Source organism: Podarcis muralis, chromosome 5 (assembly GCF_964188315.1).
Source record: "Podarcis muralis chromosome 5, rPodMur119.hap1.1, whole genome shotgun sequence".
Classification (NCBI taxonomy): Eukaryota; Metazoa; Chordata; class Lepidosauria; order Squamata; family Lacertidae; genus Podarcis; species Podarcis muralis.
This window is the reverse complement of record NC_135659.1, coordinates 95,524,639-95,552,007: the sequence shown is the minus strand read 5'-3', so window position 1 is coordinate 95,552,007 and position 27,369 is coordinate 95,524,639. Positions and strand designations below refer to the sequence as shown.

Below are 27,369 nucleotides of genomic sequence, written 5' to 3'. Positions count from 1 at the left end.
AACATTCACCAACATGCATCAATCCGACAGTCACCATTAGTGCAAACTGACAGCTGTGCAAATCTTTCATACTGGCCAACCTTGTGATGTGTAGAACAGTGCATTACAAACATATTTCCTGGGTACATCCCCTTTCCAGTATGTTGCTATGCCACCAATTTTTTTGCTTTGTTTTGTTTACCTGTTCTTATGAAATTCCAAATGCACATTATTTCTGGGGGCGGGAGCTGAGATTTTCAGCTTGTAGAATTCTGCACAACTTGTGTTTGCTTGTTTCCCTATTAGATCCAACGTAGCCTGGATGACTGGGTGATTGACCGGTGACTCAGGAAGTGTCCAGTTCAAACCTCCTCTCTGTGATGGACTTGCCAGGTTGCCAAAGCTTCAGCCTCCCTCGCCCTGAATATGGGGGCAAGCACTTTGTAATGCATGCAGGAAGCTGCGTGAGTGGCTATCTGGATGGGAGAGAGGAACAGGGGTAACATGGCTTAGTGAGCTGGGATTGTCTGTAGCAGAGAAGCCCAGAATCAGAGGCAGAAGCTGAAGCAGGAGACAAGGGAGGCAGAGATAAGTCTGGCACAGGTGTCTCCCCCTCTTCATGCAACAAGCTCTCCTCCCCACTGGTCTCCCAGAACCAGTAGGGGCATGAAAAGGGTGCAAGAGAAGTCGGCTGTGTGCAGACGCAGTCTCTGATTTCTTGGGGAAAACCCTGGAGAGGAAGGGACCGCAGCTGTGGGGAGTCAGGGACCTTCAGCCTCAGCAACTGCAGTCATGGAAGCTAGACCTACCAAGGATGAGTTGCTGTGCTCTTTAGGCCTGACACTCTGCCAAGTCTGTGCAGGTCGTGTTTTTGCTAATGAACTTGCATGGTGTGATTTACTGCTGGCTTGCTCCCATGGGCGTAGCCAGGATTCATTTGGGGGGGGGGCAGGTTTTATGTTAGGGGGGCATAACCGAGTTATCTGTGATGCAATTGGCCAGTTAGTTAGGTATTTTCAGGGCCGTCTTAAGTATATCCAGCGCTGTGGTGCAAAGATTCCTCCGGCGTCCGTCCTCCTCCCAGAGTTGCCAACCTTTTTATGGCGCTGCCTGCAGCTTTGCGGGGCTGGAGGAGGCGGGCAGCAGCTGGAGGGTGGCTCCTCCAGTGGGGAAAAGGCAGAGGCTCAGGGCACGGCGCTGCTTCAGCGAGGAGGGTGAGGAGCTGATGCCGGGAGGCGCCACATGCAGCCTCTGCCTCTTCCCTGGCGCCCTCCAGGACTTGGCGGCCCACACCACTTGCCTGTATGGGCAAAACGCCCCTGGGTATTTTTATTTATTTACTTGATTTGGTGGGGGCAGCTGCCCCCTCCAGCTACGCCCACGCTTGCTCCTGACAGCTATGGCCCTTCACCCTCAATTTGCTTGGTCTCCTGATCCTTCCTCATCTCTTTCCCTCCATTTTGTACATTGCCTATTCAATTGTAAGCTTGCAGATGGGCGCGTCTCCCTGTACTGGACACAGAAAAAAAATATTGCTTCTTTCTAAATAAGCAAACAAGTAAGTAATGTGGCGATGCACACAGAGTGGTTTAAACTGCTGGAAACACTGCTCAAATGCTAAATGGGACTTCCTATTGTGTCCCTTCCTCAAACGAACAATGGTTTCAGCTGCCGGAATATTTCCTCTCCAAAGTAGGGGAGGGTGGATTAATCTGGGGTCTATCTGTATTAATTTCTGCAAAGCTTTGAAATGAAAAATCAGAGCGTTTGCGTCACTGTTCAATCATGGATGGAAATTACACTCGGCTTTTGCCCACCATGCAAGAGACTCTTATTCTCCGGAATGATAGAAAGGGAAAGGGGGTGCGAGTAATGCAGTGATTTGTTGAGGGAGAGTCAAAGCAGCTTGCAGTTTTGCCACAGGGTGGGAAGGAAAAATAATGGTGTTGTGAAATTTCTAAGGAAATGAAGTCAAAGCTGTCAGAAGCAAGTGCCGGTTTCTGGGAAAACTAGCCCCTTAAATAAGCTTGTAATAGGGCTGTTTGCCAAGAATGCTGTTCCATCTTCAAGTGTGCTTCCATTGCAGAAACCCTTCTCCATCTCTGAGGAGACTGAAAGTGAAAATTAAAGCTTCTCGCATCCCAGGACAACCTGCGGCGGCTGCTGCAGGAAACGAAATTGCTTTAAGGCTTAATTAGGCTGAGTCTTCAGAAAATGTTTTGTACTTGAGAACGCTGCTTGTGTTAAGATTGGTGGTTTAAAAGAAAAAGAAAGGGAGAGACAGAGAGATTAAGCCCATGGGACTATTACTAAGACAGCTCCCAAGAGAACATATTTTTCTAAAGCTTTCCGGTAGATGCAAGACCTAAACAAACAACCGCTTGCCTATAGAGAAACTTATCAATGGGGGCTCCATTTTGCCAGCTGTTCCTAAGCGATGCTTATCTCTGTCTCCCAAAGAACTCTGCAATACACCAGGAGGGGAAATCAACCTCAAGAATTCACCATCAGATTTAGGGGCGGTCGAGGGACAGATGGGAAAAAATAATCTTTTGGAAACAAGCTTGTTCCAACTGCTTTATTTACAAATTTCGGAAACTGTAGTCTAATATAAAGAAATGTAGGGATTAAGTTTAATCTCCTGGGATCTGTGTATGTATTTATTTGGTGGGGAAATATATTTCCCTAGGCCTACAGCTGGGATTGTTTAGCGCACATTCAGCAGCACGAGAGAATGCACCACTCTCCCCCTTCCCTTTTCCAGATATGCAGACAGCAATAGTGTTCTTGGCATGGACATACAAAGGAAGCTGACTTGTTGTCCATCTAACTCAGTATTTTCCACATTAGGGGTGCAGAATCTATTTCAGCCCAAGGGCCACATTCTCTCATGGGCAACTTCCCAAGGGCCACATGTAAGTGCAGGGTGTGGCCACAGACACACTGTTAGCAGAGTGACTGGAATAAAGTAGACGGTGCCTAGAGAGAAAAGAAACTGAATGATACTTCACTGAGGTGAGCTGAACAAAAACAGTCTATAACTTTAAGATACTGTACTCTTATTTACAGGGCTCACTGAGACAAGGGAAACATAATTATCCACACATACTGGGGTGAAACCTCCTTCCAGAGTATTTTCCCGTTTACCTCCTCTGACTGTTAAATTGCAACCAACTTAAACATCACTCAGTTCGGTGTGACGGGCCCAACCATCGCAATTTTGGACGACTCGAAAGGTCTGTCATCCAATTTGGCGTGACGGGTCGCAGTCGTGCCAATGTGGATGACTCTCAGTATATTGTCACCAACTCAGCATGTGAGTTCCTGAGGTGGAGGCGGCAGCCTTTGTCTATGTTTGGGCACCGGATGCCATTTTGAAGCAAGATGGTGGGTGAAACATTCCTTTGGCATGACTTTGCCCTAGTAGGCGGGTTTTGCCTACATTTGGATGCCTTCGGATGCTGTGAGCCATGAGTGTGTGTGCATGTGTTGCGCACGCACACAGCCCAACAACCCACAACTCACACCATCCATATTAAAATCACAATTCGTTTAGGTTTCTTCGAATTTCTGGGAAGAATCAGAAACAGAGAGGAACCCACATTGACAGAATTGCCCATCTCTGGTACAGTAGTACCTCTGGTTGCAAACAGGATCCGTTCCGGAGGCCCGTTCGCAACATGAGCAGAACACAACCCACAGCGTCTGCGCATGTGCGGGTTGCGATTCAACGCTTCTGCACATGCGCGTGACGTCATTTTGCGAAGAGAAGTGAAACCCAGAAGTAACCCTTTCTGGTACTTCTGGGTCGCCGCGGGACACAACCTGAAAAAACATATCATGAAGCAAATGTGACATGAGGTATGACTGTAGTAAGAAACTCACAACAAACTCAGGTATGGAAGACTCTGAGTAATCTGAGACTGAGTAGGGATGCTCACACTGCTCCAAGCAGTAATGTGAGAGCCTGTAAGGCAGAGAAGACTTGCACCGTACATTTTCCATCCACATCCAGCCGGATTTCAGTCCGGCAAGAACATCTACATGCAGAAGTGTCTGTCCACAGACAGCTCTCTCTTGCTGCGCTGAGAGCAACAATGGTAGAGGTGAGCTAGAGGGCTCACAGATTCCTTTACTGCTTTATGAAGTTGACGCTGTTTTATGACTGACATTTCTGTGTCCCAAAGCATCTTCCTCTCACCAGTCTCTTTCCTCTTTCCTAGGCCTTCCAATGCCTCCAGCTCTCTGATGCAGGAAATCTCAGATACTATTATATGTGTCCTTCTTTTAAATGAGGTCTGCCCCATCTGCCCCATGTCTTAATTGCAAATGAAAAAAAAGAGCAGGCTTTGTAATTAATCAGCAAAAAAAGGGGAGGAAGGATCTTAAGTTATTTAAATGCATGTACATGCCTTTTGTTCTGTCTGGGATGAATCTATTAGGATTCTCCCCACTTCCTTTGTCAGGGAGAAAATTGCTGTTTTTCATGGGCCAGATCTCATCTGGCGCTAAGTGGCATCACTTTAGTTGATTTAATGGAAGCTTTCCTGTTTACGAAGAGTGGGTATCTGGCCCTTTGCATCTATTTTCCGGTATTGTGGCTTTGTACGATGCAAGCTGCACCGAGAACAAATTTTTCTTATCAGATCCTGCCTGTCACAGGACTCTTGTTGTTTTCTTTATGTTAAATAAAGCTGTTGGAAAATTCAAAGTTTGATAACTATTAGGAACATAAGCAGGGCTCCTCACCCGTAGCAAATGTCCCTCTTCTGCAAGTTCATGAATTGCATTAGCAATTCTGTTGACCTTGGATTTTGGAAGGGCCCACCAACACGAATGAGGAACAATCTCCAAGCTGCCCTCCCCACTGAGAGTTTTGCCAATCTTACCTCCACACAGGTTATAATGGAGTTGGTATATAGGCAAAACACAAGTGCAGCCTGCAACAAAATGTTGCAGTGTGTCGTCTTTTCTAACAAGAGGGCACTTCTTCATGATGCCAGCCAGCCAGCCAGCCAACCAACCATGCCATCCTCCAAGAAATTATATGAGGGATAGTATCTCTGGTGGGGACACATTGTGCTCCTTCCTGGGTCCACCTTTGGTCCCCACCCTGAGCTCAGCTCTCGCCTGTGGCTCCTAGAAGCTGTCAGCATGTGACAGCAGCCACACCCCGGGAATGGCTTTGACTGGCCGGCTAAACCAGGTGAGGGTAGCCGATGGGTCTCAAACCCTCGGTTAGTTAGGGACTCACCCTGCATGCGAAGACAGGCTCTATTGAACAGAGCAGAACAGACCAATAGTGGGTCTAATAGTCAAGAAGGCGGTTTCTGCACATGATGTGGAGGAAAGTGATGGGCACATGGGGCTTGTCAACCTGGGAAGGCAGCCCATCTAGGAGAAGGAAACTCTGATTCTCAACCTCCGTTGCCTGGCGGGATATCTGACTCCTTTTGGCTCTGCCTCTCATTCCCTTGATCCCATAACTCTGCTGAGATACCCTTGCACAAACGTTGCTTTTGAAATCTAGGCCACCACACCTACTGTTTTCCTAGCATTTAGATAATCAGTAGAGAAGGGACTAGAACAGGCCAAGGGTGGTGAGAGGCAAAAGATACTAGGGCACCCAGCATAACCCTCAACTGCCCTGGCTAAATTAAGACATCCTGTTTTTAGGTGTCATGGTCTCGTGCAGGTCATATGACTGGCATGGGCGTGTGGCCCAGAAGACGCGCTCCCGGTTTTTGGTGGCAACCAGGAGAGGGTATTTCAGCACATGTAGCTTGCATGATGGGAAGCGGGTGGCGCTGTGGGTAAAAGCCTCAGTGCCTAGGACTTGCCGATCGAAAGGTCGGCGGTTCGAATCCACGCGGCGGGGTGCGCTCCCGTTGCTCGGTCCCAGCGCCTGCCAACCTAGCAGTTCGAAAGCACCCCTGGGTGCAAGTAGATAAATAGGGACCGCTTACTAGCGGGAAGGTAAACGGCGTTTCCGTGTGCTGCGCTGGCTCGCCAGATGCAGCTTGTCACACTGGCCACGTGACCCGGAAGTGTCTTCGAACAGCGCTGGCCCCCGGCCTATAGAGTGAGATGGGCGCACAACCCTAGAGTCTGGCAAGACTGGCCTGTACGGGCAGGGGTACCTTTACCTTTACCTTAGCTTGCATGATAAATGTGCTGAGTGCTGACATTCCCTCTCTGGTGCATCCATTAACAGGAGTGGGAGCTCCTGCACATTTGACCACTTCTAGCCAGGTATAGGCATTTCCAGACAATGGTGATGTATGCCTATTTCCTATTGCTGCCTCTTCAGCTACTGGGATTGGACTTTGCCAATATCTGAGGGTGGATGTTTGGAATGGTATTGCATAGTACAGTGGTACCTCGGTTTACATACGCTTCAGGTTACATACGCTTTAGGTTACAGACTCCGCCAACCCAGAAATAGTACCTCGGGTTAAGAACTTTGCTTCAGGATGAGAACAGAAATCGTGCTCCGGCAGCGCGAGGCCCCATTAGTTAAAGTGGTGCTTCAGGTTAAGAACAGTTTCAGGTTAAGAGCGGACCTCCGGAACGAATTAAGTACTTAACCCGAGGGACCACTGTAGTTATTTTATTATTAATTAAGTTTGTATATAGGGACATGGGTGGTGCTGTGGTCTAAACCACAGAGCCTAGGGCTTGCCGATCATAAAGTAGGCGGTTCAAATCCCTGCGACGGGATGAGCTCCCCTTGTTCGGTCCCTGCTCCTGCCAAACTAGCAGTTTGAAAGCACGTCAAAGTGCAAGTAGATAAATAGGTACCGCTCTGGCGGGGAGGTAAATGGTGTTTCCGTGCGCTGCTCTGGTTTGCCAGAAGCGGCTTAGTCATGCTGGCCACATGACCCGGAAGCTGTACGCCGGCTCCCCCGGCCAGTAAAGCGAGATGAGCGCTGCAACCCCAGAGTCGGCCACGACTGGACCTAATGATCAGGGGTACCTTTACCTTTACCTTTTTAAGTTTCTATACTGCCCTACACCTGCAGGTCTCAAGGCGGTTCACAAGATAAAATCACGATATAAGAACACAAAATACATAATAACAATAATAATAAAATAATTCAGTAACTTCCCCCCTCCAACACATTTTAAATTATAGCATTTGGGGAAGAGAACCACAATAGCTATAATAGCTGCAACAGGCACCCCATAGTCATCAACCTGTTTTCTCCTGCTCCAGAGGGCAGACCCTGGGCCAATAGATTCAAATTGCAAGATAGTTCCGATTAATCACCAGGAAGAACTTTCTGGCGGCAAGAGCTGCTTGACAGTGGAATGGACTCCTTCGGAAGGTGGCGGCTTCTCCTTCATTGGATGCTCTTAAGCATATCTTGGATGGCCATCTGTTATGGATCCTTTGGTTGGGCCAGATAACCCTTGGGGGACCTTTCCAACCAGGGCCGGCTTTATCTGGGGGTGCAAGGGGTGGGCGCCAAATTCTGGGGGGTGCCAAATGTATACCTACTGTATACCAGTCCCTCTCGATTGGCGGCAGTGAAAAGCAGTGGAGCGAAAGCCCCCACCCCTCCGTCGCTCTGTTACTCCGTAGCGTAAAACATTCTTTTTTTAAAAAAAAATATTTTATTAAGGGTTTTCTTGTTTTACAGTGTAAGTGTAATGCCTCGTATTTTCACCCCCATGTAACATTTTTACAAATCCGTTTCATTTGTTGAGGCATTAGGGGGAGAAGAAAAGAAAAAAAGAAAAAAAGAAAAAAAAGAAAGGGGGTGGAGGGAGGGGAGATGGTTGACGAGTCAGGAAACAAAAGCAGTCTTTTTGCTGTGTCGTTACAGGCGAGCGATTTCTCCCCTAAAAAAGGTCAACAACTTTGGCTTCCCCCCTCCCAAAACAAGCTCAATAAAAGTTATGTTGGGGACGCTGGGCGGATCTTTGCACGCTGGTGGCACATATGCTAAAGACGGCCCTGTTTCCAACTATGACTCTGTGGCTGGAACTGCCCAGCATTCACTCCCTCCCAGTGGCGTAGCGTGGGTTGTCAGCACCCGGGGCAAGGCAAGTAATTTGCGCCCCCTAACCCGTGGATTTGCGCCCCCTAACCCGTGGATTTGCCCTAACCCCAGATGTTGCGCCCGGTGCGGCCGGCCCCCACTGCACCCCCCCACGCTACGCCACTGCTCCCTCCATGTTCTTCATGTCTTGCAGAGTCTGGGCATGAGAAGAGGCATCATACCGACTTTGCAGCAGGCCAAAGCTGTACAGGAGAGAGTCCTCTGACACGTGTGGAGGTCCCAGGGGCAGGCTAGTGGATGCTAGTGGAACTCGCAGTTCTGGAACAGCCCTGCTGCAAAATTATTTTCCTGGGAGAAACAGTTGAACTGAAAACCTCACCACGGTCTCTCTCCGCATCCCATTTCTCTCTCCAGCGCTTGTGGGGTGGGGGAGAATGTCACTTGTTTATTGATGTTCCAGGTCTTAACACATTGGCTGGAAAGTCCTGGGCGCTCTGCCAGCATTGAGCAAATAATAATGAATAAGAATGTCACTGATTTCAGCCGAGAACAAACGAATTCTCAGAACCACTCAGAGTCCTGAGGAGGGAGCCCGGACTCATTACTGGTGACATTGAAACCTCCTTTGATAGCTGTATGGCATTTTGAGTCATTTTCTCGCTCTCCATCCCGACGGGTTTGGCGATTAAACGGGGTACCATTCCTTTTTCTTGTGGCTGTTGCAAAACTTTGGAAGCCAGAGAGATTTTCTAGGAGCCAGACTTGGGGTGTGGAATATTATTCCGCCCCCACCATCCGTTTCATTAATCTATTTGTTTTTGTTTTTAAAGACCTCTCACATTTATTTCATAATCACTTAAATAATATTTGTTTCATTACTCGTGCCGATTGTCTTTTGGCACAGACTAAGTTTCTTCCTTTGACCGGCAATTTGGCCAACGCCTGTGGCAGATACTAACAGACTAGTTTTCTGTGGGTGCTCCTGACCATTTTATTTCTCCCATAATTCCATGGAAGTTGCATTGTTCTGGGGCATTTTGGGGAGGGGGGTGGCAGTCTGCACTAGCAGCTGCCATTTCCCCCCAGGAATTTCCCAGAATGCATGACAAGTTGCGCCATTATGCAGAAACACAAACTCTGGAGCTGTTGACAGGCAAATGAAGTCCTCGCACACTCCTAGAGGCCGCATGGTGTTGTGGTCAGAGTGTCAGACTGGGACCTGGGAGCCCAGGGTTTGAATCCCCACTTAGCCATGAAGCTCAGTGGGTGACCTTGGGCCATTCAATGCCTCTCAGCCTGACCTACCTCACAGGGTTGTTGTGGGGATTAAAGGCAGAAGGAGAGAACCATGTATGCCACCTTGAATTCCCTGGAGAAAAACGTGGGTTATAAGTGCAATATAATGAATATACGAGATGAATGACAAATAAGTGGGGAAAATACACGGACCTCTCATGTCACTTTCTCCAGGAATGGGAAAGCAGCTGGGGTGGTGGTGCTGAAGGGGAAGGCAGTTGGGGAAGGTTGAGAAGAGAGTTAAGCAGCCTTTCTCTTGCTGTTCTTCCATTCCTAATAACAATCTCTGATGCTGCTTTTTAGCAATAAAGCAAAAACGTTGGAAGCCTATTTATGCATTGCCAGCATATGGTCAAGTCTGGCCCTTCGAGGGGCACTTTATAACAGAATATTTCACACAAACAGCTGGCGTCTGATGTGTGAGGATTTTTTTTCAACCATTGAAATAGCTCAATATAGCAAAATCATTTTTTTAGGGCATTCCGTATGCTTTGTGTGTGTGTGTGAGAGTCTCATATGAACACATCTGGCCCTCCTCACCTCCATGAGCCACATGGCATCTGTGCATGGTGTGAATTAATGCCTTGCCTGTCTGCCTGACAGAACTGAAGACTCCTCAGAGGCGCAAATAAGGAATGGAATGATGCAGAGCAGTGAATTCCTGTTTTGCACTCAAGCATGGAACATTGTATGGTGAAAGGTGAAAAAACAAAAGGCCAGAAGGTGACAGCAGCCTGGCTTATGAAGCTACAAGAGCCAAATAAGTCAATAAACGTAGATACTGTATATTAAGAACAGGGGTCAGTAAACTTTTTCATCAGACCTTGTCCCTCAGACCTTGTGGGGGGCCTGACTATATTTTGCAAAATATAAATACCCTGCAAGCCAGTCTCTTCAGCTGCCTCTGGACCTGGAGGAGGAACACATTCTGCACGTGCTCAGGAGCGCATCTCAGTGCCTCCCGCTCACCAGCATTGTTGACGAGCAGCAGCCGCTGCATTGGCCCGTTCCCGAGGAGCTCCCAGCCAGTGTGCACCACATGCTGTGCCCCGCCGCCTGAGGCCAGGCACGCGGAGTGCTGGGCAGGCGGCGTGCAGCTCGCCCTCCAGCTGTTCCAGTGCGGCCGCCAAGCGCGCCACCAGCAGCAGCGCCAAGCTGGGTGCCAGGCGCAGGGGCAGCAGACACACCAAGCTCTGGCTGAAGCCCTGCAACGCACCCGTCACAATGCCCATGGTGTGGCCCAGACCCGCCTCCCGCCCTCTGGCCTTTCCATCCATGGCAACGCCGGGTTTACCTCAGCCACGGGCGGCAAGGCTTCAGATTGGCTGCAGAAACTTCCTGCAGCCAATCCAAAGCTGAGCCAGCGTCGCCGCCCGCCCAGAAGCCGTGCCAGCGTCGCGGAAGACAATCCCCACATGGCGAGGCGTCTGCAGTGCGAGGGGACTGACCGAGTGGGCGGCAGGGTCCGTGGGCCAGATTTACGAGCCTGGAGGGCTGCATCTGGCACCCAGGCCTTAGTTTGCCGACCCCTGATTTAGAGTATTTGTACCTTGCTCTTCAGCCAAAAAAGGCTCTCAGATTGGCATACAGTTATACCTCTTGTTACGTTTGCTTCAGGTTAAATCTTTTCAGGTTGCGTCCCACGGTGACCCGGAAGTACCAGAAAGGGTTACTTCTAGATTTTGCCACTCACGCAGACGCTGAAGATGACATCACACGCATGCGCAGAAGCAGCGAATCGCGACCCGTGCAGACGCGGGTTGCGTTCTGCTCATGTTGCGAACGGGGCTCTGGAACGGATCCCGTTTGCAACCAGAGGTACCACTTTACATACAATCAGTTGAATCAAGGCAGTCCCTGACTGCAAGGCTACAGTCAAAAAGTAATATGTAGTTATGAACCTGACTGTCCATACATAGACGTAGACATGACAGTCATTTGGGGAGCATTGATCACTTGGAAAAACAAAGATGGGGGAGGAGGAAGACAAACTCTCTTGCAACTTTGTGAAAAACAAAAAAAAAGCTGCTAATGCCTGATCACCTAGAGGCCATTTTCACTCACCACAGGTGACCAGACAAGTGACTGTTTACAAAGAAGCCTAATTAGGACTCTTAAGATATATTATTATGCCTGTGCTGCTAAGGTCCCTTTAGCTGCCATTTATACCTCCTTGAAAGCTATTAGTGCCCCACTAGCAGTCTCTCTTTCTCTTCCAAAGTAGAGCGGAAGGACTGAAATCTAAAAGCTTTGCAAGCACCCCGTGGCTCCCTTCAAAGTGCTATTTTGTGTGCTTTTTGTCTCTGGAAAATTTAGGGTAGCTTTTACAAAGTTTCCTTTGAAGAAGAGAGCACAGGAGGCTTCCCCTGTGTGTTTGCAATAGTATGCCTGTTTAGAAATACACACATTGAGCAGGCATTGTAAGAGACACAGAAGCCAGCATACAGGCAGACAAGGGCAGGACAGGACATCAGCACTGGGCCACAAATTCTGAAACCAACTCCCTGCAGGCAAAAAGCCTGAACATGCTCTCTCTTTCAACTCCCTTTTTTGAGCACACATTTGCTGTTTAGACAGATGCGGTTTTGGTCTTCACCCAACCAGTTGTCTCCCATCAACAGCCGAGATTGGTCTGATTCAGCAGAGTTATTATGTGTTTATGAATTTCCATGAGCGTGGAATCACAGAAGATGAAGTAGATATAACTTCCAGAGGAAAGAAAAAGGCTAGCGCAACTAGACCAGTAGAGAAACCTTTCTTGAAACAGGAATATATCTGTGAAATTGCTCTCTCATCTGACAATGGTATCAATTTTCATGGCTCCAGAGCAGTTATGATATATAAATGGAGTTTGCTGTCAGATTAAACACCTTTGCTCCAGCATTTAATGAAGAACAGGCTTGGTTTACTGCTCTGCATACACCTGAGCTATGGATATTATTTCTTAAATAAGCAAGGCCAGGGGGAAAATCATCCACACAGATTAAATTTAAACTTCATACAGAAGAGCTAAAATATATTGATTTTCTCATAAAGGCCACATAGATGAGAATCCTCCCCAGTTACTGAACAAAGCTAGGCTAAGATTGCTTGGTTGAAAAGCGTATAGTATTTTACTCAAGCTGTGAAGAACTTGCCCCCTTGAGGGCTGAATTAATTTCGGCCAGAGGTTTTTAAAAGAACAAATGGAGAAAAAGAAAGAAAATAGAAGAAACGGGGGGCGGGGGGGGGGGGGAGAGGAGAGTATGAAGCCTTCACATCTTCTGCTCTGGAAACTGGGGCAGCATCCTAAGTGAAAGTATCAAAAAAAGTAACCTTTAGCTTCCTCTGCAACCTCCTATGGAAAAGGTTATTTAGGGGGAGGTGGGCTTTGTTAAGTTCTCCATCTGATGGAAAGCAGAACAGAGATGCCTGCAAAACTCTTTTTGTGCAAAATGCCCCTCTGAGTTTTTATACATCCTATGGTGCCTTTTACACCTGACTGAAATGTTTGGTAGTCAGTCCCCAACAAGGATGTTAGCTCTGCTCTGCAACCCAGGTTCAATCCCAGGTAGGTAGGGATGGAAGAGACCCTTGCCTGAAATCCAGGAGAGTCGCTGCCAGTCAGTGCAGACAATACTGAACTAGAAGGACCAATGGTCTGACTCAGTATAAGGCAGCATCCTGCATATTCCTGTGTTCATTTCAGGGGGGGTGATGGGGATTTTATTCACTTTTTACTGTGCTCGGTAGGTGCTGTGCTGTTTAATTTCCATGCTGAAATTCATTTATGCACAATAGCCCAAATGCAGATGTTTGGATGTGAATAACAGAATCAAAGAATTTTAGAGTGGGGCTACTGTTCAGCCATATGACTCTTCAAACAGATGCAAATTGCATGCTGCCTGGGAGAATTTCTGATGTGTTCTAGAGGGCAAGGCTAGTAAGGCAGCTTATCAGCCCTTTCACAGTCTGGTGTCCACTGAATAATAATAATAATAATAATAATAATAATAATAATAATAATAATTTTATTATTTATACCCCGCCCATCTGGCTGGGTTTCCCCAGCCACTCTTGAGGAAAACAGGCCCCAAACAGCATTTACACATTTGTAAGGATGCAATCCTGAGCATGTTTACCTAGGAGTAAACCCACTGAGCCACACTGATGGCAGCTTGCATACATGCAGAAGGTTCCAGGTTCAATTTCTGACCACTCCAGATGAAGTACAGTGGTACCTCGGGTTACATACGCTTCAGGTTGCATACGCTTCAGGTTACAGACTCCGCTAACCCAGAAATAGTGCTTCAGGTTAAGAACTTTGCTTCAGGATGAGAACAGAAATCGTGCTCCGGCGGCACGGCGGCAGCAGGAGGCCCCATTGGCTAAAGTGGTGCTTCAGGTTAAGAAGAGTTTCAGGTTAAGAATGGACCTCCGGAATGAATTAAGTACTTAACCCGAGGTACCACTGTAACTGGATGCAAAAGATCCTGGAGAGAGTTGCTGCCAGCCAATGTACAGTACTGATTAGATGAATTTTTAGGGTTGTATTCTGCTAAGTTTTACTCACAAGTCTATTCCAGTCTATGGATCTAACTTAGTCATGTTCTGTAATTTCTACTCTGAGCGAAACTTAGATGACTACCACCCATAGTCTTGATATTGTGCAAGGCAGCTTATGTTATTAGCTCAGAAGGTTTGGAAAGAGGGTTAGGCAAATTCACAGAGGGTGAATCCCCGCCAGCTAACAACCATGACAGCTAAATGAACCTCCATGTTGAGAGGCAGTGTACCTTGATCCAGATGCTGGGGACAAATAATAGCAGGGAAGAGCTGTTGCTATACTGTCCTACTTTGTAGGCTTGCCAGAGATATCTAACTTGCAACTGATCAGGGTGGATAAAAATCAATGTGGTTTTTTAAAAAAAATCATTAAAAAAATCATATTTTTTAAAATTTAAATCGGATTTTTAAAATAAAATGCCTTTGGAGGAAAAATCTTTCTAAAGATAGTTTTCTATTTAAGTTACATTATAGTCCAAAGGCTAGTTACAAGTAGGTAGCTGTGCTGGTCTGCCGTAGTTGAAACAGAATAAAAAATTTCCCTCCAGTAGCACCTTAGAGATAAAATATATAATCGGAGCAAGATATTCAGCACACTTGAAAGCTCATACCAATAACAAACTTATTTGAAGTTTGTTATTGGTATGAGCTTTCAAGTGTGCTGAATATCTCAATTTTAACTCATGAGCTATTGCTGCAATCTGCTCCGATTGTATATTTTATCTTTATGAATGCTGTTTTTATTGTGTTATGTTATATGAGCTGGTCTTTGACTGTAATAAATAAATTACTCTAAGGTGCTACTGGAAGGATTTTTTTTATTTAGCCCAAAAGCTATTCATCAGTAAATGTGTGATTATTCATCAGTAAATGTGTGATTAGAATGTGTGATTATTCAACTATTTGGTTATTTGATTGTTGTTAGCCGCCCTGAGCCCAGCTTCGGCTGGGGAGGGCGGGATATAAATAAAATTTATTATTATTATTATTATTATTAAATAAGGATTTGTTTTAAGTTTTCCATGTATGCTAAAACTCAGTCTGTTTTTTTAAATCATTTAACCACATCAGTTAACAAACATGGATACATATGCTATAATGTTATTGTTTTAATTAAATAAATTGTTTAAGTTGTTATTAAGGAAATGATTATTTTTCTCCTTCCAATAAAGTACAGCAGAAAAGTTGTCCAAATATAAACAACAATTGCATAATTATCTGTCTATGTATTTCTAATAGTATACCCAAATCAGTATTTTTTATATAACTGTAAAAACTACTCTGAAAATTTATTATTCCAAAAATGAATCCTTCATCTGGTTGTAAATATTAAGATTATACCAGGAAGAATGAGTCTTTCTGTAAAAAAATGATTTAAATCAAGTCTTATTGACTAGGGATTTAAATTGTAATTTAAATCAAATCCACCCTGCAACGGATGGAAACAAAATAAGACTAAAAGATGGATTGGTTCATCAAGTCTCTTCGTTTCCTTATTTATTCATTTTTATGTGTTCTCTCCTCCTAGTGGTGCAGCAATAAAATTGCTAGCACATTTGCAAAGCTTAAGCAGGCCTGGTATGGTTTCAAAATAGATGGAGGCCAGGTGTTGAGAAATGCAACTCTATAATTCTACAATAAAAATATTTATATACCGCTGTATCATTTAACATCACAAATACAGCATAAATCCAGTAAAATAATTAACACATCAAAAATAAAACAATTATAAAATATAAAAACTATTAACAAACTAAACAATAAGCAAACAGCAATTAAAAAATAAGCTAAATATCACAATTACAGCAAAAATGCGCTTTCCACTTTTTTGCTGCAAGCTGCTTTTAGCTGTTTGTGCATCAGATGTCAAGGAGATAAACAGCTGGGTGATTTTTAAAAGGCATCTGAAGGTTCAGGAAAGCTTTTCCGTGTTTGATACTGTACTTATTGTGTTATCGATATTTTCTGTTGGGAGCTGCCCAGTCAGAGGGGTGGCATATAAAAATAAAACAATAACAACAACAATATATTATTATATTACTATACTGAATATCAACACATTATAAAATTGCTGTTGTAATAAAATGTGCGAATGCCAAATATTAAAATATTAATTGACACCAACACCAATATAAATAACTATCAATATCGACCAATATGGATATTTCAATATGAATATTACAAAAAGAAGCAAAACTAAATAAAACAACAATATATTGTTATATTACTATGCTATATTGGATATCAACATATCATTATAAAAATGCTGTTGTAATAAAATGTGCAGGTGCCAAATATTAAAATCTCAGTTAGAACCAACACCAATATAACTATCAATATCGACCAATATGGATATTTCAATATAAATATTACAAAACAAGCAAAACAAAATAAAACAACAGTATATTATTATTTATATTACTATACTATATTGAATATCCACAAATCATTTTTAAAATTCTGTCGTTGTAATAAAATGTGCAGGTGTCAAACATTAAAATATCAATTAACACCAACACCAATATAAGGTAACTATCAATATCGATCAATAGGGATATTTCAATATATTACAAAAATAAGCAAAACAAAAGAAAGCAACAACATATTTTTATATTACTATACTATATTGAATATCAACATATCATTATAAAAATGCTGTCGTTGTAATAAAATGTGCAGGCGCCAAACATTAAAATATCAATTAACACCAACCCCAATATAAGGGAACTATCAATATCGACCAACAGGGATATGTCAGTATGAATATTACAAAAATAAGCAAAACAAGAAAATAGAAATATGCCAACCATCGCCATTGACAGCAAAAGTGCGCCTTTCCGCTGCTGCTTCAAGCGCGGTAACTTTCCGGGTGTGTGGGAAAGCAGCGTACAAAATAAAGCTAATAATAATAATAATAATAATAATAATAATAATGACGATGAATTAAGTAATAAAAAACAGCGCCGCCGCCCTGTTTCCCTCCCCGGCTTCCTTCCCTCTCCGCGCGGCGCCGCCTCCCTCCCTTGCCGCCCTCAGAGTCCCCCCGACGCGACCGAGGCCCAGCGAGGCTCCCGCCGCCTGAGGAGAAGCAGCCGCGAGCCCGCCTACCTGAGGCCGCCCCTCCGCGAGGGAGGCGGAGCAGGCCCGGCTAGGCCCGGCCTCCTCGCCGCCCTCTTCTCGCTCGCCTCCCGCCGCGTCTTCTCCTCAGCCGCCATCATGGCTGCCGCGGCCGCTTCTTCGTCTTCGTCGGCCTCCTCGTCGGCCTCCGGGGCCTCGGCTCCGGCGGGCTCCAGCGCGGCGGGCTCCGGGGGTGGCGGTGGCGGCGGCGGCAGCGCTTCGGGCCTGACGGCTTCTCTGACGGGCACCATGAACAGGAAGAAGAAGCCCTTCTTGGGGATGCCCGCGCCGCTGGGCTACGTGCCGGGCCTGGGCCGAGGGTGAGTGGGCCGAGGCCGGGCGCTGGAGTTGGGCAGCGGCCCCGGGAAGTGGGGGCGGCGGCGGGTGGGCCGAGGCCCGGCTGCCTCCTCGAGGCCTCCTCGCGTGGGCCCTCCTCGGGTCAGGCCTTTCCCTCGCCGCCCTTGCAGTGTTTCTTTGCTCGGCTCTGAGGTGCCCACGCTGCGCGTGGAGGGTGCCTCTGACCATACGCAGAGTGGCGCGTGTGTTTGCGTGGGGCCTTTAAAAGGGCCCGACGCCTAGAGCATGTGCAGAGTTCCTTTTTGCTTTCAGATTGTACCCATAGGCAGGGTGATTTCCTCCTCAGAGCAAGGCGAGTCTGTGTGTATGTGTGGCCTTTAAAAGGTTTCAAGGGCCCGACGCCTAGAGCATGTGCAGAGTTCTTTTTGCCTTCCTGCATTTCAGGGGGCTGTACTAGATGACCCTCAGGGGTCCCTTCCAACTCTGTGATTCTGTGATAGGAAACGCCACCTTTCCCTGAATAGTACTATTTCCCCCCCATTTTTAAAAATCTGCAAGTTAGGAAAGATAAGGAAATAATGAAAACATGCTGTGAACTGCCCTGAGATCTGTGGATGAAGGGCAGTATACAAATTTAATAAATAATAATAAAAAACTCAGCCTATGGCTTTATTATTACTGTCTTACTACTACTACTACTACTACAGTGGTGCCTCGCAAGACGAAATTAATTCATTCCGCGAGTTTTGTCGTCTTGAGATATTTTTCGTCTTGCGAAGCATGGTGTCGGGAAAGTTTTGGAAAAGCTTCAAAAATCACCAAAGTCTTTAAAAACCTCAAAAAAGGCTACCACACCGCGTGCTATGAGTTGCTCCTCGAAGTCAAGTCGCAACTGTATTAACGGTGTTAAGAAAAAGGAAACAAACTTGCAAGACGTTTTCATCTTGCGAAGCAAGCCCATAGGGAAAATCGTCTTGCGAAGCAGCTCAAAAAACGGAAAACCCTTTCGTCTAGCGAGTTTTCCGTCTTGCGAGGCATTCGTCTTGCAAGGTACCACTGTACTACTACTGTATTTGCCTTTCGTTTCTTGGAAAGTTTATTTATGTATATTTTACTTTTTTGCGTTTATAACCCTGCTTTTGGGAGAAGGGTGTTGTGTCTCTTTTCCCCACAAAGCTCGGATACCCCTTGCATCCTAGGAAGTTTATTTTAACACTGACTCAGCCAACTCCATTGTGCCCCAGTGCAGGAAAATGTTCAAAAACAAAGCCATGTGCTTTGTGTCAGAGGACGGTGACTCAGGTCTGCTTCCCTGGATAAGTTTTTGTTTGAAAATCCATATTGGATATCTATTTATTTTTTTTATCCTGACATGTTAACATTGGTTGCAACGAAAAGCACCACAGCAGCAAAAGTCAGCAGATTTCTTGGGATATTTTCAGTCTCAGACACATTTTTGGTTTTACAAAAACAAACTTAGTCTAGGCACTTAAAGCTGCTTCAGTTGCCCATGGGAAGCCGGGTTTGAGCACTACAGTGCTCTCCCTACTTGTGGTTCCCCGCAATTGGCATTCAGAGGTATGCCAGTATACAGGTGAAACTCGAAAAATTAGAATATTGTGGAAAAGTTCATTTATTTCAGTAATTCAACTTAAAAGGTGAAACTAATGTATGAGATAGACTCATGACATGCAATTGTTATGATTGTGATGATCATGGTGTACAGCTGATGAAAACCCCAAATTAACAATTAGCAGGGGGTTGGACTAGATGGCCCTCGGGGGTCCCTTCCAACTCTGCAGTGATTCTGTGAGTGCCAGTATTGTGCAGATTTAGACACTCACTGAAGACCTGCTTCAGTATTTTATATTCAGTATATGTACGCACTTGAAAGATGTCCTAGTGTGACAAAAAGTTGATAAAAGTTCTAACAAATATATATATCTCAGAAAAACTCTTCACAAAGTTCAAGAGGTCAAGACACAAAGGCTTTAGCAACTAATCCACACCTAATGACCCACCTAAGTGGTACTCAGGATATCACTCAAGAAATCACTCAAGATATCCCTCAAGCAATTAAGGAACAAAAGAAGAAAAGGCACACTAGCCTGGGAACTTCCTCTCGGCCCAGAACATTGGAGGCTATACACCACACCTCCTCAACAGTATTTATAGGAACTCAAACACTGAGATCCTGCTCTGTTCCAGTAACAAGAAGCCGAAAGCACCAGCCTGAAGATGACGAGTGAGACCTCGTCGAAACGTCGCCCAGACACCCCAACTTTTACACGGGAAGACACCCGAGGACACCAAAACCTGCAAATATATATATATATATATAATTTGAGGCACACTGGTAACATTGGAAAGTAAAGATTAGCTTTTAAATTTTGCAGTTGTTTTGCTTCCTGAGCATCCAGGGACCATTCTCCCTTGCTACAGTTGAGGGGTTATTGGCAAGCCTGGGTTTAGGTAGGACTTGGAGCAGGGTTTCTGAATTTGCGGGACTGGTGCCCAGTCCCTTGTCCGAATTCCCTCATACTGAACTGGCTGCTTTCTTCCATCTATAGTGCTACAGGTTTCACTACCCGCTCGGACATTGGCCCTGCTCGGGATGCAAATGACCCTGTGGATGACCGCCATGCTCCGCCAGGGAAGAGGACCGTTGGGGACCAGATGAAGAAAAACCAGGCTGCGGATGACGACGATGAAGATCTGAACGACACCAATTATGATGAGGTGATGTGTCTTTGGCCTTCCTGTCTTGACGGACATTAATGGCAATGTACACATAAAGCTACATTGTACTCAGACTATTCCCCCCCCCCTTTAGCCTGTCTACTCTTACTGGCTGTAGTTCTGTGGGGTGTGCTTAGTGGATAACGGGGTTCTACCTTTTTGTCATTCGCAGTTCAATGGATATGCTGGAAGTCTGTTCTCCAGTGGACCTTATGAAAAAGATGATGAGGAAGCTGATGCGATTTACGCTGCTTTGGATAAAAGGATGGATGAAAGGAGAAAAGAGAGAAGGTAGGAGGCGATTTTTTTCAGCACTGAGATAAATGCTGGTTGTATCTGGGGCCTCTGCACTGGAACCTTGCCTGTTGCTTCTCTGGTTATATGTTTGGCCTGAACTTGGGGTCCTGAAGTATTAAAAGTACTTGCTATCTCCCTTTTAGAAATAGGAATGGGTGCCTGCATGGTTGACTCCTGTGCTTTTTTATTTTTTAGAGAACAGCGTGAGAAAGAAGAGATTGAAAAGTACCGAATGGAACGGCCAAAAATTCAGCAGCAGTTCTCAGATCTGAAAGTAAGGAGAGAAAAATGTGTGTCTGTGTGTTTTCTCCAAAGGTGAAATCAGAAAATTATGTTGGGGAGGAAGGGAGTCAGAAAAATGTTCGTGTAGTGTGTGTTGGATATCAGTTATTAAATCAAAGAGGACCAGTGAATAACATAGGATTTCAGCTTGGGAGACCTAGATTCAAGTACTGACTCTCCAGACCGCTTGGAGTGTCTGTTCTTCATTCACACACCTGGAATAACTTTTAAGAAGTTGTGGATGAAAAAGAGGGGGAAATCAAAACTCTGTATTTCAGTGACACACTGATTTCAACTATGGCACTGTGATTGTGTTGTCTGCATTTTTTGTAGAGAAAACTAGCTGAGGTCACTGAGGAAGAGTGGCTTAGTATCCCTGAAGTTGGTGATGCAAGGAACAAACGCCAAAGGAATCCACGTTATGAGAAACTGACTCCTGTTCCTGACAGTTTCTTTGCAAAGCACTTGCAGTCAGGCGAGAATCACACATCCGTGGATCCCCGGCAAACGGTGAGAAAGCGGGGGAGGGATACAGGTCCACCTGAGAGAGGTTTCTTTTGTAACATAGCTTTTGTTCATTTTCATCTTTGAACTGTTTAACTTGGTTGCATTGAGATCTGTCTTCGTTTACGTTAGAGCACATGACATGCAACAATTACATAAAATTAAAATAAAAGATAAAACAACAATAGCCACTCGGACAAACATTTTCGAGTATATTAACAAAGTTGCGACAAGGTGTTTATACCAAAGTTATTACAGATAGGAAATAATGTATAGTAATGTTTTATTGTTTAGATTGGTGACCTTAAGTAAAATCCATTTTGTCTCAATAACAATTAGAATTTATAGGGAGGGGGAAGGGAAAAAAATAAAATATGTGCTTCATGCACAGCAGACTGTGCTGTAAACTGTGGATACTCTTCCATCATATGGCTCATTATTTGTGTAATCGTTAAAGTCACACCAGACTGCATAAAAATTGTCAGAGCAACTTTGGAGTTAACACCTGTGAACATTCCTCTGCGGATGGGAATGGAAAGGAATTGGCTGCTGCAGGTCAGGGACATTATTTGCATTGAATTCTTATTTCCATCTTCCCCTGTGAACCCAACATTTTAATCTGGGCACTGTCTGGGTTTGGGCAACCTATGAAGGGAGGAGAGCCAGTTCCCTTCAAATCCTCAGTATGATCAGAAGGATCATGTGCTGCAGCTTTTGCAGGCCTACCTTTTCGGATTTCAGGTGGGGGATTGTTTATTTGTATGCTCCCCTGAATGAAAAAAAAATCCTCATATTGTTGGCCCAGTTCTGTGGAATGATCTTTCCCAAGAGGTTCATCAGTGTTCCTCTGTTTTCATACTGCTCATCTGTTTCGAAAGGCTATTTGCTAGTGTGGAGGTAGGAACGTATCCTGGATAGTTTTACCATATTGTTTGTTTCTGCTTTTCTAGATGTGTCTTATGGTGAGTTTTTATTACATTCTATAAATTACATTCCATAAATAGCAATGAGCCACCTTGAGTGATTGTGGGAAGGCTTTGTGTGGAATCTGCGTTGCTTCTAAGTGGATATCATGGTTCCAACTTCCTGTCTGAAATATAAGGATAAGCTTAGAAAGTTAGCTAAGCATTCAGTCAAATTATCTTTAATATGTAGCTAATTGACTAGTTTCTGCTAGTGCAGCAAAATATGTTTGTGTAAAAGCCAGTTTCCAACATTCTGTCATGTTTTAGCTTTCACCCTAGTGATATGTTCTGGTGTCCTTCTTTACTTTCTCTAGTACAAGTGACTAGCTGCTATTCACTCTTAAGGAGAAAACTAAAGCCCTGATCATGGAGGCAGTAGTACAGTGACAGCAAAGTTTTCCATTCCCCTTGGTGACCATCATTTTGTAGTGAGCCGTGGCAGTATATAATCCTGTACACAACCCACTTACCACAACGATCGGAGTCCCCTCCCCTCCCACTAAAACTGATGGCTAAGATTATGGTGGAGACTTGGGTGTTCTTTTTGCACTAGAGACTTTAAATTATTTGGTTTGCCCCTTCCTTTTTTAAAAAACAGCAATTTGGTGGTCTGAATACTCCCTTTCCTGGGGGCTTAAACACACCTTATCCGGGAGGAATGACACCTGGGCTGATGACTCCTGGGACAGGTGAGCTGGACATGAGGAAGATTGGACAAGCTAGGAACACCTTGATGGACATGCGACTCAGCCAGGTAAGCATCAAGGAACAAAGCGGATTTTTGTTGCTTATTGAACCTGACGAACGAAATTGGGCCTTAGAACTGTCAGCTTTGGCATCCAGAAAAGTGAGTGCTTGCCATTGAGGTTATTTTTCAGGGTTATTCTCCCCAACCCCAACCCCAAATATAGGGTTGTTGGAACAAAGAGTGTGTGTGTGGGGGGGGGTTTCCCAATTCTGCACAACAAAGTGATCTTATTTTCTGAGTTTCTTTTAAGTCTGGTTGTGGTGCATGTTAGTGAGGCTTGAGTGATAAACTTTAATGACGCTGGCTACAAAAGCTGGGCCTGCTGAAGAGGCCAGAGACCATCTTGGCAGTGGATCCTGGAAGACCTGCTCCCTGCCTTGCTGGCCTTTTCCCTACCTGGCTTGGGAGGGCAGGGCCTTGATTGACTCCAGCTACAACAGCTGTTGAAAAACCTCTTGGGCTGTTTTATTGTCTAGAGTGTTTTGTTTGGGTTTTTGTTGTTGTTAATGATACTAATTTTTGCACCTTTGTTTTTAGATCTTATTATAATTTATGCAGAAATTGTTTCAGTTTGGTTGTGTGCTTTTTGACGCTTTTTATTTGTTTATGGTTTTTGTTATGTTTGTGATTGTGTAAATCTTGTCATGTTGTAAGCCGCCCTGAGCATGGTTTTAACTATGGAAAGACACCATACAAATAAAATGATGATGGCGATCAAACACTTGATTAATCATTGGTTTTACATCTCCAGGTGTCTGACTCTGTGAGTGGCCAAACGGTGGTGGATCCCAAGGGCTACCTCACCGATTTGAATTCTATGATTCCCACACACGGTGGAGATATCAAGTAAGTCAGCGGGTGCACTGATTTGGCTATTAGATTTTCTTGTCACGAGAGCTGGGTTGGTGAGCCTGTGGCCCTCCAGCTCTCATCTGCCCCAGACAGCATAGCTAACGATCAGGAATGATGGAACCTGTATCCCAGGAACATTGGGAGGGCCATAGGTTCCCACCCTTGGTGCAAGAAGGCCCCTTTGCTTTGAGTGATCTGCACATGGTTCAGGGTCCAGCCTTTGTTTGTGACACACAATGCAGAAACCACTAAGGTGGGAGGTACCAGACAGAACGTCAACCCCCCATCCTGTTTCCAGAAGCAGGGATGCAAAGGACTGTGTGTCCCATAGGTCCTGTTGGACCATTGCTTAATGGGGCAGAGTTGACTAAAGTGGGATGTGCAGGTTTCCCAGAAGTTGGTGCCAGCGCATAGGCAGACCCTGCTTGCACACACTCAAGTTGCCTCTACCTGGTTTGTCTCCAAGAGAGCATCTTTACTATTACAGATTGGCAAATCAGCCACATAATAATACAGTCATACCTCAGGTTACAGACGCTTCAGGTTGCATGATTTCGGGTTGCGCACTGCACCAAACCCGGAAGTACCGGAACGGGTTACTTTCGGGTTTCAGCGCTTGCACATGTGCAGAAGCGCTAAATCACATTTTGTGCATGTGCAGAAGTGCTGAATTGTGACCCACGCGGGTTGCGAACGCGCCTCCCACACGGATCACGTTTGCAACCCAAGCGTCCACTGTACATGTGAACATATACCACTCCCTTAGTTTGCTTCAATCCACACCCATGCCTCTTGCTCCTCTAGTCCCTTGTCTTTGTTCTCGCAGGCAATTTTTAAAAAATCTCCTATCCATTCCACCATCTTCCAGACTGCTTGCTAGCTCGCTTCCTTTGTTCCTTTGCTTCATTCCTGTAGCCTTCCCCACAAACCGTGGGCCCTGTTCTGTCCTCACCATTTACTTTTATACCTTTGCCCTACGATGACATTTATTACCCAGGAGAAGTCTGTAGTGTTGGTGAATTGGTGTGACGTAGAAGCATGCCAAGTTATTCTCGGTTCATTTTCTCCCCTTTCCAGTGACATCAAGAAAGCACGTTTGCTTCTGAAGTCTGTGCGGGAGACAAACCCTCACCACCCGCCAGCCTGGATTGCTTCTGCGCGCTTGGAAGAGGTGACCGGAAAACTGCAGGTAGCACGGAACCTTATCATGAAAGGGACAGAAATGTGTCCCAAGGTGAGCATTTCATTTTCCAGGACTCCTCCTTAAGTACCTGCGCTGGTTTCTTGTCACTTTGCACACAAAATAAATTCTCTTGATCACTGTGACTTAAGACGGTGATGGGAACCCTTCACGCTATAGGCCTAATTTGGCCCATGAGGCTGTATACCCCAAGCTACAACCCCCCCCCCCAGCCCCACACCTGATGTCATATGTGATATTGGACATGGCATAGGTAAAGATAGGGGGACGCGGGTGGCACTTTGGCCTAAACCACTGAGTCTCTTGGGCTTGCTGATCGGAAGGTTGGTGGTTCGAATCCCCGCGATGGAGTGAGCTCCCGTTGCTCTGTCAATCTAGCAGTTCGAAAACACACCGGTGCAAGTAGATAAATAGGTACTGCTGTGGTGGGAAGGTAGACAGCGTTTCCATGCGCTCTGGCTTCCATCACGGTGCTCTGTTGCACCAAAAGCGGCTTAGTCATGCTGGTCACATGACCCAGAAAGCTGTCTGTGGACAAATGCCAGTTCCCTTGGCCTGAAAGCGAGATGAGCGCCACAACCCCAGAGTCGCCTTTGACTGGACTTAAGAGTCCAGGAGTCCTTTACCCTTTTTTTACCTAGGTTAAAACACAACTGTAGAGGCAGAATGGGGAGCTTGAAGTGTGCTCCCAGTTCTTTCTTGGCAATGGGAGCTTACCAACAGCCCCTGTCAGCTGATTGACATTGCCAGTGAACCCCACCAGGATTGGAGGCACTAGGGAGCTCCCAGGCGAGTTTGCTCCATTGAAGTTTTCCATTTGCTGGTCTACTGCCCTTAGTACTGCAAGATTGTTATGAGAGCGCTTGGACTAAAATTGTCAACCAAAAGCTTTAATTTTCTGGTTTATCACCACAACAGTTATTAACACAGGGCTTCAGTAAAGCAAATAATTTAATTAGGCAGTGCCTATGTCATACTGAGCAACAGAACAATTTGGCCACGGTAAGGAAATTATTTTCCACCTAGTCATTTTGACATGTTGGCACCCTATTTGCAAAATTTAACAGTTCCAAAATACAGACGCACTTTCACTTCAGCAAGATTGAATATACTGCCTTCGGCTGTACTTGAGGGTCGTTTTCAAAAAAATTCCGTTGGAAAATCGGTTATGTCCATGTGGAGATTGGCAGTTCTGAGTCAGTGGCTCATGTGCTTCTGGCTTGCACTCTTCATATAAAGATTTGAGGAGTGTTATTATTCCTCTATTATTGTCCATGTCGGGTCGCTCAACCATTGCTACTGTGTCCTTCTAGCAAATCAAGATAACCAGGTGACAGCAAAAACTGCCAACATTTTAGCAGGGGCAATTAGAATAAGATCTATTATTTGATTATTGATGTAAACCTCCAAAATGTTTTTTGTATAGTTAAGTTTTTACCTCTATCTTCAGTACATTTTATTTTATTGCTATGGCTCGTGGCTGATGCAAATAAAGATTCTTCTGATCTGGTGCAATTATCATTATTTTTAATCCCTTTGGGAGAAGGAGCGTTGCGGCTCTTCCTTACAGCTGCTTTTACATGCTCTGGGGAAATGTCAGTGGTGATTAGGCAAACAGCTTAAGCATTGTGATTTGAGGTTCCCCATCCTGCTTTCTGGGCCCTCATTCTCCTTTCTGCTTATTAAATATTTTGCTCTGCTTGACACATCTTTACTTTCTGCTTTCCTCCACCTTTGTGCCACTGGCTCTGCTACCAAGGATGACCAAGGCAAAATGTGTTTGGGGCTATTCGGATTATGGCAGGGTTAGGGAAGCTGTAGCCTTCCAGATGATGTTGGAGCGCCAGGTCCCATCATCCCTGACCACCGACCATGCTGCTTGGGGCTGATGGGAGCTGGGAGTCCAGCAATATATAGAGGGCCATATATTCCTTGTCCTTGGTTCATGACAGGAGAAGGAGGGCATGAAAGAGAACTCTGCAAATCATGGAGAAAGTGGACTGACTTAGTTTTATGAAGATGTGGACCCAATGTGCGATGGCAGTGGAAAGGGCAAATCCATGCTAGGGATAATTGGAAAAGGAATTGAAAATAAAACTGCCAATACAGAATGTTATGATCGGGGAGTCTAGAATACTGCCACCTGAATGAATTATGCCAGTACATATTTAACTGTATAATTCCATCCTGCTTCCAGAATCTAGTTTTTCAAAGAGTTCCGGATTCATTCCATTGGTCAGAGCCAGCACACACAGGCCTCTGGCTTCTGACAAGAACAAACGCCCGTGTTTGCTTTTTTCCTCCTCCCTGCACAACCCCATGCCTTTTGTGTCCTGACTTCTAGATTGTAAGCCTTTAGGCAGGGACCAAATTTTTAGTGATTGCTGTAAGCTGCTTTGGAAGGCTTTTTTCTTCTTCATCTGAAGAGTGGGAAGAAAATCACTTTAAATAAATAAATATTTTGGGAAAGCATAAAAATATATGCACCAATATCGTAATGCCTATCATGCAAGTCTGTGGTGCGACCACATGTGGAGTACA

The 27,369-nt window shown here is 45.2% G+C and overlaps 1 protein-coding gene across 1 annotated transcript in view; it reads left to right on the top strand.

Moving 5' to 3' along the window:
- Positions 1–16,958: 16,958 nt before the first annotated feature.
- PRPF6 (pre-mRNA processing factor 6) overlaps positions 16,959–27,369 on the top strand; it is a 34,490-nt gene continuing 24,079 nt past the window's right edge. The window contains exons 1-8 of the mRNA XM_028735466.2: positions 16,959–17,263; positions 19,811–19,979; positions 20,152–20,270; positions 20,472–20,550; positions 20,892–21,068; positions 22,626–22,781; positions 23,527–23,621; positions 24,705–24,861. Of these exons, the coding sequence (XP_028591299.1) occupies positions 17,043–17,263; positions 19,811–19,979; positions 20,152–20,270; positions 20,472–20,550; positions 20,892–21,068; positions 22,626–22,781; positions 23,527–23,621; positions 24,705–24,861 (1,173 nt within the window). The 5' untranslated portion in view covers positions 16,959–17,042. The remainder of the gene's footprint in view (positions 17,264–19,810; positions 19,980–20,151; positions 20,271–20,471; positions 20,551–20,891; positions 21,069–22,625; positions 22,782–23,526; positions 23,622–24,704; positions 24,862–27,369) is intronic.